The 18,156-nt window shown below is 44.7% G+C and overlaps 1 protein-coding gene across 3 annotated transcripts in view; it reads left to right on the plus strand.

Annotated features, from left to right (window-relative positions):
- Positions 1–18,156, plus strand: part of LOC110526111 (zinc finger MIZ domain-containing protein 2) — an 88,566-nt gene that overhangs the window by 43,248 nt on the left and 27,162 nt on the right. For all 3 annotated transcript variants that reach the window (XM_036980389.1, XM_021606739.2, XM_036980390.1), the window contains exons 2-14: positions 3,933–4,037; positions 8,799–8,913; positions 9,184–9,377; positions 10,041–10,221; positions 10,759–10,983; positions 11,448–11,657; positions 11,841–11,939; positions 12,191–12,365; positions 14,302–14,443; positions 14,890–15,100; positions 15,319–15,424; positions 17,541–17,698; positions 18,014–18,081. In XM_036980389.1, the coding sequence (XP_036836284.1) occupies positions 3,988–4,037; positions 8,799–8,913; positions 9,184–9,377; positions 10,041–10,221; positions 10,759–10,983; positions 11,448–11,657; positions 11,841–11,939; positions 12,191–12,365; positions 14,302–14,443; positions 14,890–15,100; positions 15,319–15,424; positions 17,541–17,698; positions 18,014–18,081 (1,934 nt within the window). In that variant the 5' untranslated portion in view covers positions 3,933–3,987. The remainder of the gene's footprint in view (positions 1–3,932; positions 4,038–8,798; positions 8,914–9,183; positions 9,378–10,040; positions 10,222–10,758; positions 10,984–11,447; positions 11,658–11,840; positions 11,940–12,190; positions 12,366–14,301; positions 14,444–14,889; positions 15,101–15,318; positions 15,425–17,540; positions 17,699–18,013; positions 18,082–18,156) is intronic.

The following is an 18,156-nucleotide window of genomic DNA, read 5'->3' on the forward strand; positions in this document are numbered from 1 at the left end:
TGGAGTAACTACAATGTTGTTGATCCATCCTCAGGAGAAAACTATCATTAAACTCTAACTGTTTTTAAGTCACCATTGGCCTAATGGTGAAATCCCTGAGCAGGTTCCTTCCTCTCCGGCAGCTGAGTTAGGAAGGACTCCTGTATCTTTGTGGTGACTGGATGTGTTGATACACCATACAAAGTGTAATTAATAACTTCACCATGCTCAAAAGGATATTCAATGTCTGCTTTTTACATTTTAGTTTTTTATCCACAAATACAGTGGCAAGAAAATATGTGAACCCTTTGGAATTACCTGAATTTCTGCATAAATTGGTCATAAAATTTGATCTGATCTTCATCTAAGTCACAACAATAGACAAACACAGTCTGCTTAAACTAATAATACAAGCAATTATACGTTTTTATGTCTTTATTGAACACACTGTGTAAAAATTCACAGTGTCGGGTGGAAAAGTATGTGAACACTTGGCAGCAATAAACTCAATGTTTTCTGTAGTTGTGGATCAGACCTGCACAATGGTCAGGAGGAATTTTGGACCATTCATCTTTACAAAACTGTTTCAGTTCAGCAATATTCTTAGGATGTCTGGTGTGAACAGCTCTTGAGTTCATGCCACAGCATTTTAAATCAGGTTGAGGTCAGGACTTTTACTGGGCCACTCCAGAAGGCTTATTTTTGTCTGTTGTTGATTTTACTTCTGTGTTTTGGGTTGTTGTCATGTTGTATCACCCAACAACTTCTGTTGAGCTTCAATTGGTGGACAGATAATCAAGACATTTTGCAGGAGAATGTAAGGCTAACTTGGGAATTCATTTTTCCGTCAATTTGTTTTTCTTTATGTAAGTAGGCAAGTCAGTTAAGAACAAATTCTTATTTTCAATGACGGCCTAGGAACAGTGGGTTAACTGCCTGTTCAGGGGCAGAACGGCAGATTTCTACCTTGTCAGCTCGGGGGTTTGAATTGGCAACCTTCTGGTTACTAGTCCAACACTCTAACCACTAGGCTACCCTGTCGTCAAAGATAGCAAGCTGTCCAGGCCCTGAAACAGCAAAGCAGCCCCAAACCATGATGTTCCATCCACCATACTTTACAGTTGGGATGAGGTTTTGATGTTGGTATGCTGTGTCTTTTTTCCCTCCACACATAGTCAAATCAAATTTATTTATATAGCCCTTCTTATATCGGCTGATGTCTCAGTACTGTACAGAAACCCAGCCTAAAACCCCAAACGGCAAGCAATGCAGGTGTAGAGGAAAAACTCGGTGGCTAGGAAAAACTCCCTAGAAAGGCCAAAATCTAGAAAGAAACCTAGAGAGGAACCAGGCTATGAGGGGTGGCCAGTCCTCTTCTGGCTCTGCCAGGTGGAGATTATAACAGAACATGGCCAAGATGTTCAAATGTTTATAAATGGTCAAATAATAATAATCACAGTAGTTGTCAAGGGTGTAGCAAGTCAGCACCTCAGGAGTAAATGTCAGTTGGCTTTTCATAGCCGATCATTGAGAGTATCTCTACCGCTCCTGCTGTCTCTAGAGAGTTTAAAACCGCAGGTCTGGGACAGGTAGCACGCCCGGTGAACAGGTCAGGGTTCCATAGCCGCAGGCAGAACAGTTGAAACTGGAGCATCAGCACGGCCAGGTGGACTGGGGACAGCAAGGAGTCATCATGCCAGGTAGTCCTGAGCCATGGTCCTAGGGCTCAGGTCCTCCGAGAGAGAGAAAGAAAGAGGGAGCATACTTAAATTCACACAAGACACTGGATATGACAGGAGAAGTACTCCAGATATAACAGACTGACCCTAGCCCCCCGACACACAAACTACTTCAGCATAAATACTGGAGGCTGAGACGAGGGGTCAGGAGACACTGTGGCCCCATCCGATGATACCCCCGGACAGGGCCAAACAGAGAGGATATAACCCCACCCACTTCTCCAAAGCACAGCCCCCACACCACTAGAGGGATAACTTCAACCACCAACTTACCATCCTGAGACAAGGCCGAGTATAGCAAACAAAGATCTCCCCCACGGCATAACCCACATAGTGTTGTGTGTTCCTTCCAAACAACTCAACTGTTTCATCTGTCCACAGAATATTTTGCCAGAAGCGCTGTGGAACATCCAGGTGCTCTTTTGCGAATTTCAGTCGTGCAGCAATGTTTTTTTTGGACAGCAGTGGCTTCTGTGGTGTCCTCCCATGCACACCATTCTTGTTTAGTGTTTTACGTATCGTAGACCCGTCAACAAATGTTAACATGTTCCAGAATTCTGTAAGTCTTTAGCTGACACTCTAGGATTTTTCTTAACCTCAATGAGCATTCTGTACTGTGCTCTTGCAGTCATCTTTGCAGGACGGCCTCTCCTAGGGAGAGTAGCAACAGGGCTGAACTTTCTCCATTTATAGACAATTTGTCTTACCATAGACTGATGAACATCAAGGCTTTTAGATATACTTTTGTAACCCTTTCTAGGTTTATGCAAGTCAACAATTCTTAATCAAATCAAATTGTATTAGTCACATGCGCCGAATACAACAGATATAGATAGACCTTGCAGTGAAATGCTTACTTACGAGCCCTTAACCAACAATGCAGTTTCAAAGAAATATGGATAAGAATAAGAGAGAAAAGTAACAAGTAATTAAAGAGCAGCATTAAAATAACAGTAGCGAGACTATATAGGAGGTACCGATTAGAGTCAATGTGTGGGGCCACCGGTTAGTTGAGGTAGCATGTACATGTAGGTAGATTCATTAAAGTGACTATGCATAGATGACAGAGTAGCAGTGGTGTAAAGAGAGGGGAGGGGGGCAATGCAAATAGTCTGGGTAGCCATTTGGCTAGATGTTCAGGAGTCTTATGGCTTCAGGGTAGAAGCTGTTTAGAAGCCTCTTGGACCTAGACTTGGTGCTCCGGTACCACTTGCCGTGTGGTAGCAGAGAGAACAGTCTATTACTAGGTTGGCTGGAGTCTTTGACAATTTTTAGGGCCTTCCTCAGATGCCGCCTGGAATAGAGGTCCTAGATGGCAGGACGCTTGGCCCCAGTGATGTACTGGGCCGTTCGTGCTACCCTTTGTGGTGCCTTGCGGGCGGAGGCCAGGCAGTGATGCAACCAGTGCTCTCTGGTGCAGCTGTAGAACCTTTTGAGCATCTGAGGACCCATGCCCATAATCTTAGGTCTTCTGAGATCTCTTTTGTTAGAGGCATGGTTCACATCTGGCAATGCTTCATGTGAATAGCAAACTCTACATTTTGTGAGATTTTTATAGGGCAGGGCAAATCTAACGAAAAAATCTCATTTTGTTTCATTGATTGGACTTCAAGTTAGCTGACTCCAATTTAGCTTTTGGAAAACTCATTAGTTTAGGGGTTCACATACTTTTTCCAACTTACACTGAATATTTAAATTATATATTCAATATAGACAAGAAAAATACAATACTTGGTGTGTTATTAGTTTAAGCACACTGTTTGTCTATTGTTGTGACTAAGATGAAGATCAGATAAATGTATGACTAATTTATGCAGAAATCCAGGTAATTCCAAAGGGTTCACATACTTTTTCTTTCCACTGTAGGTTGCCCTTTTTGCAAGGCATTCTAAAACATCCCTGGTCATTGTGGTTAAATCTGTGTTTGACAGTCACTGCTCTACTGAGTGATCTTACAGATAGTTGTATGTGTGGGGTACAGAGATGAGGAACTCTTTCAAAAATCATGTTAAACAATGTTATTGCACACAGTGAGTCCATGCACTGCCAATCATTGTTTCGGTAGTTTCTCCTCTTATAATTATAGACTTTCTGAATATGCAAATGATAGGAACATTGCAGAAACATTTGTCATGTCTATTCTCCAACGTGGTACAGTAGACTGCTATCTTAATAGTTGGCCTCATGTCTAAACACGTGTTCTTTTGCTTTCAGGCTGTCTGCTGGTTGAGGAGTTGTGGGGCTCCCTGCTGATCCCAACGTCCTTCCGATGAACCCCATGAACTCCATGAAACCTGGCCTGCCTCCTAATCCACACAGGTGTGTACCAACTACCCACCCAGCCAGACAGCTAGCCCCCATCTCTCCTCCCTCTCCATTCGATAAGGATGATTCTAAGCTTTGTGGTTTTGTAGATGAGAAGAATGGCTGTTACTTTCAGGGTCTGTATTCACATGTCTCAGAGGAGGAGTGCTGATCTAGGATCAGGTCCCCCCCCCCCCCCCCCCCCCCCCCCCTTTATTCATTATGATTTAAAACACAAAACTGATTCTTGGTCATACTCTGAGATGCTTTGTGAATATGGGCCCAGAAATGCATCCTTTCTGTGAATTTCTGTCGAGGAGGCAAGGGAGAGTCGAGATGAACTGACCGATAAAGTGAGCTTCTTTTGAGGATGGCTGGTTAAACGTGGGAGTTCAGAAAAGAGTGTGACAGTAAAGTTTTTATTTTAATGAGAAAGTACACCCACACAAGGCAAAAATGTCACCACCTCTCACTCCAACGTACCTTACTCAACACAGTTTTGTGCTGATATAACCCTCACTTTAGTCTGGTTTGCTTGGATAGAGGCCAGGGTCTAGCCTACCAACATCACCTACTATGACCTCAAAAAAGAGCTCAGACTCCAAGTGGACGCGTCGAAGTTTGGACTAGGTGCAGTGCTACTTCAAATCTCTGACTGTGACATGAACTACGCTCAAATGGAAAAGGGGCTGTACGTCATTCTGTTCGGGTGTAAGCGTTTCCATCAGTACGTATATGGATGCCAAGTCATTGTGAAATCTGACCACAAACCGCTAGCCACAGCCCCGCCAAGGCTACAGAGAATGAGCCTTCAACTACAAAAATACGCATTCACATTCACTCACCGTCCAGGCAAAGACATCCCTGTCACAGACACACACTCCCATGTTTCTTACCTACAAGGACAGCAGCCTCAGTGAAGGCATGGACATGCAAGTGCACACTGTGTACAGCAACTTACCAGTTAGTGACACAAAACTGGAGGAGAGCTGAGCAGAAACAGAAAAGGACAACTCATACAGCTGAGGAAAGTCACGCAGGATGGATGGCCCAGGGAGAGGAGAAAATCCCCTCTGAGTGTCTGAGTTCTGGAACCATCGTGATGAACTATCACAGATGAACGGAATAATTTTCAAAGGAGAGAAAATCATCATTCCTACCATTCTCAGAAGAGATTTTGACAAAGATCCATGCTGAACACATGGGCATGGAAAAGTGCAAACAGAGCACGGAACATTTTGTTTTGGCACGGAATGTGCAAACAGAGGACATTGTTAGTAAATGCCCCACATGTCTTGAACGATGCCCCTCAAACACCAGAGCCTATGTTACCTCGCTGTATCCCAGACCAACCCTGGCAGGTCGTGGCAACCAATCTGTTCACCTGGAACAACGAGGACTACATCTTAACAGTGGACTACTACAGCAGATACTTCAAACTCGACAAGCTTCACAGCACCACATCTGCAGCTGTGATACACAAGCTGAAAGCAATCCTTGCCAGGCATGGCATTGTAGAGACTTTAATATCTGACAATGGCCCCTATTACAAATAAAATGAGTTTGAATCCTTCACAAAAGCATGGGAGTTCACACATGTCACCCACAAGCCCACATTACCCTCAAATGAATGGCCTTGCTGAAAAATCTGTGCAGATTGCTAAATCACTCATGGACAAAGCTAAAGCAGATGATAGACCCCTACCTCAGTCTCCTTGAATACCTCAACACTCCAGTTGACAACTTCAAATCACCAGCCCAGTTGTTGATGAGCCGCAGACTTTGCTCAAACATTCCCAGCACTAACCAGCAGCTGCAACCTGAGGTCGTCAGCTAGCTACAAAGAAGAAATGCATGAAAAACGTGCACAGAGACAACTACGACAGGTCAGCGAGACCACTGCCACCACTGAACGACGGAGAGTCAGTTAGAATCCAGGAGCATGGCCACTGGAAGCCAGCAGTCGTCATCCAGCCAGCTGACACTGAACATTCACATCACATCCGCACTGCAGAAAGAGCAGTGTACCGTTCAAACTACAGAGCATGTATTCAAAAGAAACTCTTAAAATATGTTGTACATTTTTTATTTTAAAAGAAGGGGGGGGGGGGGGTGTAATATTCATGTTTGTAAACATACTGAATTGTAATTGGATGCATTTTACCGCCGTTTTATACTGCCCTATGACTGGTTAAGACCACCCAGGCGGTGAGGTCATATTCGGTTGATCATGGTAGGAGACACGCGAACATGCCAGGTATAGCTTGCTAATTAAGAGCTATGTTTAGAAATATCCTGTCGTACTGCATTTTATTTTGTACAAAGCGTGCAAAACAAGACGTGCCTTTTGGATTCTGGAAAAAAATTGAAGTTGATATGAAAACCAAAAGAGCAAGAGCGATGGAAATACGTTTGACAAAATTATGTAATTAGTCCTGTCTATACAGAAATAAATGAAATCATTAAAAATACTTCACCAGAAAGCATAACTTAGTCACAGAGGAACAATGATCATTAGTAACAAAAAATGTCATATTTTGCTTTGTGTTGTTTCAAATCAGAAGCTCTCGTAGGCTTATGCCTATTTGGGAAACCCTCAATTTGATCAGCGCGTGGCAATAGGCCTAGCTGTCAGTGAAAAGCATAACAAATGTGTGTGAAGATAATGTCTTGAGTATAATTAAACATTTTGAGACGAGAAGAAGCGGAGTGGTGTGGTGAAGGCCAGTCTCTACAGAATGGCCCATCGGTCTCCCGCCAATTCTTGCACATTCATTGTGTGAAATGTTTGCCCTTTTTTATTTTATTTGATCAATTCCCTATTACATATGTCACCAGTAGTAAATGTACCGTTAATCCTTGTCATTTGGTTACATTAATTTCTGTAAATGCATGCATTAACTACTGTCATTTACCGATCTCATTCTTGGAGTGGAGAGGTCTTGGAGTGCGGAGTTCACAACCTGCTACACTTGTGAGAAACAAGTTTTTTTTTGTTTTTTAATTTTTTTTATTTCATAACCATAATTTACCAGATTTGGCGTTTTTCTTTCATTCATTTTTGTTTGGAGTGCTCAATGTGAACAATGAGCATGTGTCTGGTTTCTCTCTCCTAAGGGAGCGTGCGCGCCTGAGCATGCATAGAAGTACCTGGCCTGCTGCGTAGAAATGTAGGAAAGTGTTGTTTTTTATATCCATTGCGAATGATAATATATTAAAACTATAGTTTTTCACTGTAAGCTATTTGAAAAATATTTCCAACAATCTCCCTCGATAGTCACCAATCCTCGGCGTGAAAGAGCAATGGAACTTATTGGCCTAGTTCCATGCGCTCATTTCTTTATGCGCCAATGGATCAAGGTGTATCATCAATATGTTGGTGACTTCGCATTAGTTGACTTTTAGATCTTTATCATTTTAATTTAGATTTTTATTATTGACCATGTGACAATGATTTTGAGAAACGACAACGTTATTATTGCAATTAAATTGTTCCATTAAAACGCGCATATGAAAATCATAACTGGCACGGAAAACGGAAGAAATGGCAGGATAAATTGTAAGCTCCTCCAAACTTGAAACTCACGCGCCCGCCTATAAAGTCTTTATAAAATAATTGCCTCCACGTTTTAATGGTCGGGTTTTGCCTATAGGCTACTTTGAATGAAGGTAAGACATGCCTCATTTAAATTAAATAAAACATTCAGCTTTCAAACAATAATGTTTTTAAAATGCATACTGCCTCCAGCTCACATTGTAAAGTGGTGGATGACTCGATGATTGCCTATTGCCTGCACTTGAATTGTGAATGGGGGTGCGCTTCAATAGCCTGTTGGAGAAATAAATACATTTTAAAAAGGTAGCTTTTTTTTAAACTGATCACCAAAACTGTGTATAACACATGCATTTAGAATTGTTGCACAATGAATGGGCTTATAAAAGCATGTTTACTCCAGCAGCAACCAGCTGATGAGCTCTGCATGCTGTGCGTGTGTGACAGTTGTGTTGGATAAATAAGATACATGATGACTAATGAAAATACACACAGGACAATTTAATTCCACTAAATGATGCAAATTAACCTATAGACTGATGAGCATGATGGTCAAATGTATTTCCACCGACTGGTATTTCCATCAATGAATATAAGCATTATTTTGCAATGAGATTGATTTTTTTGTATATTTTTTTTAATCTCCTAGTCATTTTGGCCAACAACAGTTTTATTTATGGACTTGTCATTTTTTTTATAGGCCAAAATAACAGAAACCATGCTGTGCATGTGTGGCCACTGTGCCAGACTCAACAAGATGTGCGCTGCAAGGCTGATTATGGAAAGCAAACAGGAATAACTAGAGCAGTCCTGTTTTATCCAGTATGAGTCACACACGTAACTTCTCTCTTGGCACTGCTACTTTTACCCGTATCTAGGTGACGGCTTTGTCTCCATGGAGACATGGTGCAGTGTCGTGTGATAATGTGATTGACATGCACAGGCAAATCCACTGAGTAAAGCACAGGCGGCACACATGCCCAGCACAGATTTTTAAATATGCACAGGCTATAGCAAAGCCAGAATCTTCAGGCATGCATGTTGCTTACATGTATAAATGCATGTCCATATTTTTCTCCTGACTCAGCAAAGCGCCAACATCCGCTCAAAGCTCCACGGACTTATCCGCCTTAACCCATAGTTGAGGTCCCCGAAGGGCCACAGAGGAAGTGTTGGCCACGACCCAATTCTCCAGTCAGTAATCTCTCTATCCTCCTCCTCAGTGACGGCTCCTACCCTTATGACCCTGTGTCCTGGCAGCAAGGCAGCAATCAGCCGGCAGGCTCCCTGTCTGTGGTAACCACAGTGTGGGGGGTAACCAATCCTTCACCCAGCCAGGTATGGATAGACCCGTGACCTCACGAAAGCAACCATTAAGGTTGTGTCCCAAATGGCACCCTATTCCCTATGTAGTGCACTACTTTTGACCAGGACCCATTTGGGACGTTACATACAGCTGCAATATAATGTCACCCTCCATTCCCTTCCGCCATAGGCGATACATTAACATTCCAAAGTACAAGAATCATTGCGGTGAATCATATTAGAACTAGGTTGATAGTGATTCACCTCGTAAACACTCCTGTTTGTTTCTCCTCCCCCTCTTAGGTCCTGGGTGGGAACCCGATGGGTCCAGGTGGGAACTCTGGCGGGGGCAACATGATGCCCGGCCACAGCCCTGGGATGGGACAGCAGTTTATGGGTCAACAGGGCTACCCGGAGCCCAACAAAGGCTACATGCAGCAGGGCATGTACGGCAGGGGCAATGGGGGATACCCCACCGGGCCTGGGTACGTGGGCAGGTAAGCGACAGACAGACCGACCGATATAGCCCAGGCCATGTGTTTTTATCTCCGCTCATTCATGTGGAATTACCTCGAGGAGAAGGATAGGAGAGATTTGGAGGCAAAGATTAAGGGAGTCAACATCTCCCACACACATACCCGTGTTGGCAATATGCCTCTGCCCACTCCAGTATGTGAAGGCTGGATAGTGTCAGAGCTCCTCGTCCATCTTCTTGGCTGCAACCGTTTCCTTTTAGTGAGACCTGTCTCTGACTCACCCATTAACAGCAGTTTCCTTTTGCCATCCCCTCTCATACCATTGTGGATTCAGTCGACTAGTAGGCTATTTAATCCTGAGTGGTGCACTGCAAAACTAAATCGATTTATATTCAGGGTGACACTCTTCTCAATACACCATTCATTTTTGAATAGCTGGACCTGTTCCCTCCGAGCACAAGGGACAAGTGTCCAAACCAAAACAGAATGAATTAGCTACCAGACATACATGTTGTATAGTAGTCCTCCTGTAGTCTTTGTATAGTAGCCAAGAGTATGATGGTTTCTGGTAATACGGAACAGTTACTGTTTTACTGGGGGAACATGTACCTGTGTGTGAAATACTGGAGTCACACTATTTCCAGGTTGGTTTATTTTGAAACAACCATTTCTCTGTCCCCTCAGTTACCCCAATAACGGAGGGGGGTCTATGGGCATGCCCCCTCACGGCATCCGCCCTCAAACCGACTTCACCCAGGCGGCGGCGGCGGCGGTGGCTGCAGCGGCTGCCACAGCAACAGCCACAGCCACGGCAACGGTTGCTGCTATCCAGGAGAAGCAGAACCAGGAGATGAACTACGGCCAGGTAAGGAAGGAGGTAGGGAGGGCAATGTAGTACATGCTCTAGAGTGAATTTTTCCATAGGTACAGATCTAGGATCAGCTTGCCTTCCCCCAAATCCTAACCGTAACCATTACAGGGGAAAATGCTAAACTGACCCAAGATCAGAGTCTAGGGACAACTTAATCCTACTCTGTAGTGCATACTCTCTGCTATAGTATTACTATTGTCTCGGATGACCACAAGCCAGGGGTTGCGACACAAACACCTTATGGGAGTTGCCTGTCAGACTCCTGTATTGTGCAGAAACATCCAACCAAAATGGTGGCCTCTGTTGGTCTGAGTGGATACTGCACCCCCTGCTGGCTATAGGAGTGTGTGGCTTATGTCATGTTTAATTAACAGAGGGAAGTTCTTCGACTTTGCAACACTGCTCAATATGGACCTTATTTATACGTTATTATAACCATGTAAACCAGTGAAAACAGAACATCAAAGTGACTTCTGTTTCCTTTATCTCACCCGCCATAACATGCCCACACTAACCTAGAGGACTTTTCAGATGGGTGGCGGTGCGGGCTACAACACACAGTTCATGCAACACCCGGGCCCCCGAGGTCCCCCTGGCATGTCCCCGGCAGGGATGGGTCCCGCTCGTCCCCCGTCCATGGGGCCCATGTACGGTGCCCCTCAAGGTCAGAGGATGCCCCAGCACCCAGGCTACCCCGGGGCTCAGCATGGACCACCCAGGCCACAGCAGGGACTCAAACGCCCATACAATGCTGAGGTGAGTCTCTCCCGGCGAATGACTTCGCATACTTTCTAATGCAAACCATTTGTAGACTGACAGCCATAAGTAAAAAATATACCGTGTGAATTATAATACTATTTTAACACCTATGTCCATCCATTTTATTAAGCTTGATATAGAGTTTGCCGTTAAGGTAGTTGTTTTTGGTTACACTGTCCAACTTCACCAAAATGGGCCATTCTCTTATAATAGCCAGGTGTCACTTCACATTTTAGCAAGTAAAAGCCTCCAATTAATGCTGGGTATCAAAAGTGTAATTTCGCGAGCTTAAAATTCAAGTAAGCGCAACTTCCTTATTTGGTAAGGTTTATCTCACTAACATTATAGCTTTCATTTGTTTGTTTCCTCATCATACCAGAAATATAATTGTGTGCCCAGTTTTGTTTTGAGGTCAACACATATCTCGTTTCCATTTTGCCCCCTCTGTGTGTCTCCCTCAGGGCTTTACCGGACAGCAGTATGGTCCAGGCATGGCCGGCCCTGCTCCTGGTCAGGGGCCCTACCCTGGGCAGCCCATGCAGTACCATGGGGGCCTGGGACCCCAGCGCTCAGCCACCTCCCCGTCCTACCAAGGCCACAAGATGCCCATGCAGCAGGGCAACATGGGCCAGTACCCCTCGGGACCAGCTCACCCAGGACAGTACTACAAGGTAACACTATCCAGTGTCACGATCTGTCGAACCCCTATTCCTGTCTGTCTGTTACACAGCCTGCTGGGCTTTACTGTTTTTACACCCTCCCTCCTATGTGTGTGTATGCCCTGGCTGGCTACTGTAATAATACCCAAACTAGAGTCCAGAGTACAAACCAGTGCTGTGCGATTTGCCTTTCAGTCGGAGCAGTTCAATGGACAGGGCAACACACTAAATGCACTAGTGGCCGGGGGAGTCGGTGGAGTTTACAACACCTTCAACCAGACTGTAGTCAATGGGGTGAGAACTCATTCCACCTCATTATGATTTTGTGTAACTTGGTCCTAGATCTGTTTGTGCTGTCTTGCCAATGGCCGTAAGAGTTGGAAAGACGGCACAAACAGATTTGGGACCAGGCTTCTCTTTGTGTGTAGAGATGTAGACCTATGTTGCATCTGAATGTCAAAATCTCAAAGCACAGCACATTACTACTATTTTTAGTCCTCCAAGTACAGCAACCTAACCCTACTCTCATTCTCTTTGTGTCCTAGCCGGGCAGGGTGATGCCTGGTTATCCAAGCTCTCCCCTTCTTGGAAACCCCACCCCTCCCATAACCCCAGGCAGTGCGGTGCCCCCCTACATGTCTCCTGGCCATGATGTCAAGCCCTCTTTCCTGCCTGACATCAAGCCAAACACGAACTCCCTACCCCCACCACTCCCCACAGGTAACCCTCAAACATGACACACTCGTACACAGAATTTGCTTTGGAAATCCCTCGTCTCTCAGTAGCTAAATTATAATTTATTGGTCACATACACGTGTTTAGCAGATGTTATTGTGGGTGTAGCTAAATGCTTGCGCTTCTAGCTCCGACAGTGCAGTAATTTCTAAAAAATTACACTATATACACAATATATACCCAATAAACACAATTCTAGTAAAGGAATGGAATTAAGAATAAAAAAATGTATGGACGAGCAATGTCAGAGTGGCATAGAATAAGATACAGTAGAATAGTATCGGATACAGTATATACAAATGAGATGGGTAATGCAAAATATGTTAACATTATTAAAGTGACTAGTGTTCCATTTATTAAAGTGGCCAGTCTGATGGCCTTGAGATAGACGCTGTTTTTCAGTCTCTCGGTCCCAGCATTGACGTACCTGTACTGAGTTCGCCTTCTGGATGATTACAGGATGAACAGGCAGTGGCTCTTGTGGTTGTTGTCCTTGATTAGCTTTTTGGCCTTCCTGTGACATCGGGTGATGTAGGTGTCCTTGAGGGCAGGTAGTTTGCCCCCGGGGGTGATGTGTTGGGCATACTGCACCACCCTCCGGAAAGCCCTGCGGTCGCGGTGGTGCAGTTGCCGTACCAGGCGGTGATACAGCCTGACAAGATGCTCTCGATTGTGCATCTGTAAAAGTTTGTGAGGGTTTTAGGTGACAAGCCAAATTTCTTCAGCCTCCTGAGGTTGAAGAGGTGCTGTTGCACCTTCTTCACCACACTGTCTGTGGGTGGACCATTCCAGTTTGTCAGTGATGTGTACGCCGAGGAACTTGAAGCTTTCCACCTTCTCCACTGCGGTCCCGTTGATGTGGATGGGGGGGGCGCTCCCTCTGTTGTTTCCTGAAGTCCACGATCAGCTAGGCTTCCATCCAATTGGTGACAGATTTTCATGCAAATTTTCAAAAATTTACATAAAGAAAATAAGTCCATTTTCCCCACCAGTGGTGTGTTTCCACCAAACTGACTGTGCGTGCTGACGTAGTGCACACAATGTGCATTTTTGGCTTACGTTTTTTTCCCCCTAATGTTCTATGTGTTGTCACAAAAACTGTTGCGTTAAATAGAAAAAGTGCCTACTCTGGTCTTGGCACGTGTGCTTTAGCCAGCAGCTCGTAGATACAGGGTAATGGCTAGAAGTGATCTAGCTTTTGACTAATTAACGTCACGTTAAAATGCAAAAAAAAAAAAAATCTCTTTTGACGTTAATTTGGCAAAAAAACAGGATCCCATCTAGCCGTGACTCCGATACAGTGCGGGTAGGCTAGTCTACATTATGAGATTATGGATAAGATTATGGATATTTTTTTAAACGGCAGTCAAGCATTGATCATCATGTCACCAGAATAAGACCCTCAGCATTTATTGGAAAGGAGCATCACGCTCATACCATGCACTTTCAGCACCCTGGGAAGTTCATCATCATTTTTCATCTGTAGCCTAATTTAAACTGCATGTTTTCCGGAGTCGTAGTGGGAGGACCACACACCATGTCAACGTGTGATTTCAAGTTTACTTCAATATCATGGTTATTATATCAATATTTGTTATTTGCGCATCGATGCGTTTCCACCGCCATTTTACCGACACAAAAAGATCCCACCATGTCGAATGAACAAATTATCTATCGGGATTTATACATTTGTACCGAAAATTCCTGTTTCCATCACAACTGTCGTGATTCATTTTTATATGGTATGACATTACTCGCATAAAAACTGTGGATGGAAACGTGGTTAATGAAGTCTTTGTTTTCATCATTTCTCTGCATTTACGGTGCCTCCAGAAAACAGAGAAACTAGTGTTGTGTGTGTTTAGACGGTCTAACAACGAGACATGGTGGCTAATTGATTGCGCCTGGCTTTGCTCATCAGGTAACCCCAGCGATGACCTGCGGTTGACCTTCCCCGTACGAGATGGCGTGGTGCTGGAACCCTTCCGCCTGGAGCACAACCTGGCCGTCAGCAACCACGTCTTCCAGCTGCGCGACTCCGTCTACAAGACCCTCATGATGAGGTCCGAGCTCTGCTGCTCTTCATTTTATATATTGGATTGTACTGTGCTGTACTATACCCTGCTATTCTGCAATGTACTGTGCTATATTATAAACTGGGTGGTTCGAGCCCTGAATGCTGATTGGCTGAAAGCCGTGGTATATCAGGCCGTATACCATGGGTATGACAGAACATTTATTTTTACTGCTCTAATTATGTTGGTAACCAGTTTATAATAACTATAAGGACCTCAGGGTTTTGCGATATATGGCCAATATACCACGGCTACGGGCTGTGTCCTAGCACTCCGCTTTGTGTCGTGCAAGAACAGCTCTTAGCCGTAGTATATTGGCCATATGCAGTACCACACCTCCTCGGGTCTTATTGCTAAACCATGCTATACTATACTACTATATTGCTGTTGTAGATGATTTGGCGTGTGTGGGTGCGTGTGTGTACCGTACGCAGGCCGGACTTGGAGCTCCAGTTTAAGTGTTACCACCATGAGGACCGTCAGATGAACACCAACTGGCCGGCGTCGGTGCAGGTGAGCGTTAACGCCACGCCCCTCACCATCCAGCGTGGCGACAACAAGACTTCCCACAAGCCCCTGTACCTGAAGCAAGTGTGTCAGCCCGGGAGGAACACCATCCAGATCACGGTCACAGCCTGTTGTTGTGTAAGTGTCCTGCAGAACACACCTACACTCTGTTGAATGGAGTTTCACCATTGTAATCAACTCTTCTGCAAGTTTCACGTCACAGTTAAAATTGAGGCACAGTCAAACCTGTTGCCCTCTATGTAGAGTGTTCACTATTGCACTGATAATCTCTAATCCCAAACATCTATTTCGCTGTCTCTCTCCTCCTCTCTACCCCTCGCTCTTGCTACCTGCAGTCTCACCTGTTTGTGCTCCAGCTGGTCCACAGGCCGTCAGTACGCTCGGTGCTGCAGGGCTTGATGAAGAAACGGCTTTTGCCAGCAGAGCACTGTGTCACTAAGAGTGAGTGGGGCATTTTATTTATTGAACCTTTAATTAATCAGGAAACTCCCATTGAGATATAAAATCTATTTTACAAGGGAAACCTTGCATTTGAACTAGGACTACCTCTGGTACCACCATTTGCCATTCTCAGTTGTCTCAAATCTATTGCAAAGTCTGAATAAGCTTTTAGTAGTATACATCGCCTTCGGAAAGTATTCAGACCCCTTGACTTTTTCCATAGTTTGTTCCGTTACAGCCTTAATCTAAAATTGATTAAATTATATTTTTTCTCAATCTACACACACTACCCAACAATGACAAAGCAAAAGCATGTGTTTAGAAAATGGTATAAAAAAGGTATTCTTGGGTATGACGCTAGAAGCTTGGCAAACCTGTATTTGGGGGGTTTCTTCCATTCTTCTCTGCAAATCCTCTCTAGCTCTGTCAGGTTGGATGGGGAGCATCGCTGCACAGCTATTTCTCTATGTTCGATCGTGTTCTGGGCCGCTCAAGGATATTCAGCGCTGTCTTGGCTGTGTACTTAGGGTAGTTTTCCTGTTGGAAGGTGAACCTTTGCCCCAGTCTGAGCGCTCTGGAGCATTTTCATCAAGGATCTCTGCACTTTCCCACAATCCTGACTCTCCCAGACCTGCTGCTGAAAACACCCCTACAGCATGATGCTGCCACCACCATGCTTCACTGTAGGAATTGTGCCAGGTTTCCTTCAGACGTGACTCTTGGCATTCAGGCCAAAGAGTTCAATCTTGGTTTCATCAGACCAGATAATCTTGTTTCTCATGGTTTGGGATTCCTTTAGGTGCCTTTTGGCAAACTCCAATGAGACACTTATGTGCCATTTACTAAGGAGTGGCTTCTGTCTGGCCACTCTATCATATAGGCCTGATTTAGTGGTGCTGCAGAGATGTTTGTCCTTCTGGAAGGTTCTCCCATCTCCACAGAAGAACCCTAGAGCTCTGTCAGAGTGACCATCGGCTTCTTGGTCACCTCCCTGACCAAGGCCCTTCTCCCCCGATTGTTCAGTTGGGCCGGGCGGCCAGCTCTAGGAAGGGTTTTAGTGGTTCCAAATTTCTTTCATTTAAGATCGATGGAGTCCACCTGTGTTCTTGGGGACCTTCAATGCTGCGTCTTTTGGTACCCTTCCCCAGATCTATGCCTCAACACAATGCTGTGTTGGCGCTCTACGGACAATTTCGTCAACCTCATGGCTTGGTTTTTGCTCTGACATGCACTGTCAACTGTGGGACCTTATATAAACAAGTGTGTGCCTTTCTGAATCGTGTCCAATCAATTTACCACAGGTGGACTCCAATCAAGTTGTAGCAAAATCTCAAGGATGATCAATGGAAACAGGATGCACCTGAGCTCAATTGAGTCACATAGCAAAGGTTCTGAATACCTATGTAAATAATTATTTATTTGTAATAAATGTAGAAATATTTTTTTTTTAAATCTGCTTTCACTTTGTCATTTTGGAGTATTGTGTGTAGATTGATGAGGAAAACATGTATTTAATCAATTTTAGAAAATATTAAATACTCTGCTATTTAGCAGATGATTTTATCAAAAGCTACTAACGGTAGCACATGCATAACTATTCATATTGGGGGCCCCAGCGGGAATCAAACCCGTAATCCTGATATCGCAAGCACCATGCTTTACCAAATGAGCGACGCAGCCTTTGGAAAACCTGTGCATTCATTTCTCCATCCCTTTTACGCTACTGTCCCACGATAAGGCACTGACCACTACGGCATCATAGTATAGCAATACATCCTGTATCTCTACAATGGGGACTTCACTCGCCGCATGGCCTATGGGTCTCTAAAGCCCTGTTCACACTGCACTTAGCTATGGGAGCTTTTAGCCTGGGGCAAAGATAGTGTTCACTCTTGCATATTCTCAAGTGGGTTAGCACCAGCCTTAGCCCAGGGCAGAGTTCCATTGTTACCTAATTTCAATATTCTACTCCAGAAAAGTGACAGTTGGTTTCAGTGAACACAGGCTAAGTTAACACAGGGACAGTCTTGGCATGGGGCTAAGGATAGCCCAAGGCTAAGACAAATGCAGTGTGAAAAGGCCTTAAATTCACTGTCTCCCCCGTTCCCCACTGCAGTCAAGAGGAACTTCAGCAGCGGCACCATCCCAGGGACACCGGGGCTGAATGGGGAGGACGGGGTGGAGCAGACTGCTATCAGGGTGTCCCTCAAGTGCCCCATCACCTTCCGCCGTATCCAGCTGCCAGCGCGAGGCCATGACTGCAGACACATACAGGTCAGTACTCCTTGCCAGTACCACACTGATCGGCTCCACTAACACTGCTCCCTCAGAGTGGAAAAAAACAGTGCTGCATCTGAAATGGCTCCCTATTCCCTAAATAGTGCTCTACTTGTAGGGTACTATATAGGGAATAGGGTGTCACTTCAGACACAGCCAGTGTTGATCCTTCACCTGTTCCCTAGAGATAGGCTACACAACTCTTGAGTGCCAAGGAAGTCATGTGAGGGTTTGTGAGTGACGGATCAATATTATGTTTCTGTTTCTGGATGAATTTTCGGCTAATCCTACTCTCTCTCAACCTGGTTTCAGTGTTTCGACCTAGAGTCCTACCTGCAGCTGAACTGTGAGAGGGGGACCTGGCGCTGTCCTGTGTGCAAGTACGTTAGAATAGTAGACTACTACATAACTCCCTTGCAGGATTCAAATCGATTGAAGCTCACTACTATGTCCTA

This window comes from Oncorhynchus mykiss, chromosome 6, assembly GCF_013265735.2.
Source record: "Oncorhynchus mykiss isolate Arlee chromosome 6, USDA_OmykA_1.1, whole genome shotgun sequence".
Lineage (NCBI taxonomy): Eukaryota > Metazoa > Chordata > Actinopteri > Salmoniformes > Salmonidae > Oncorhynchus > Oncorhynchus mykiss.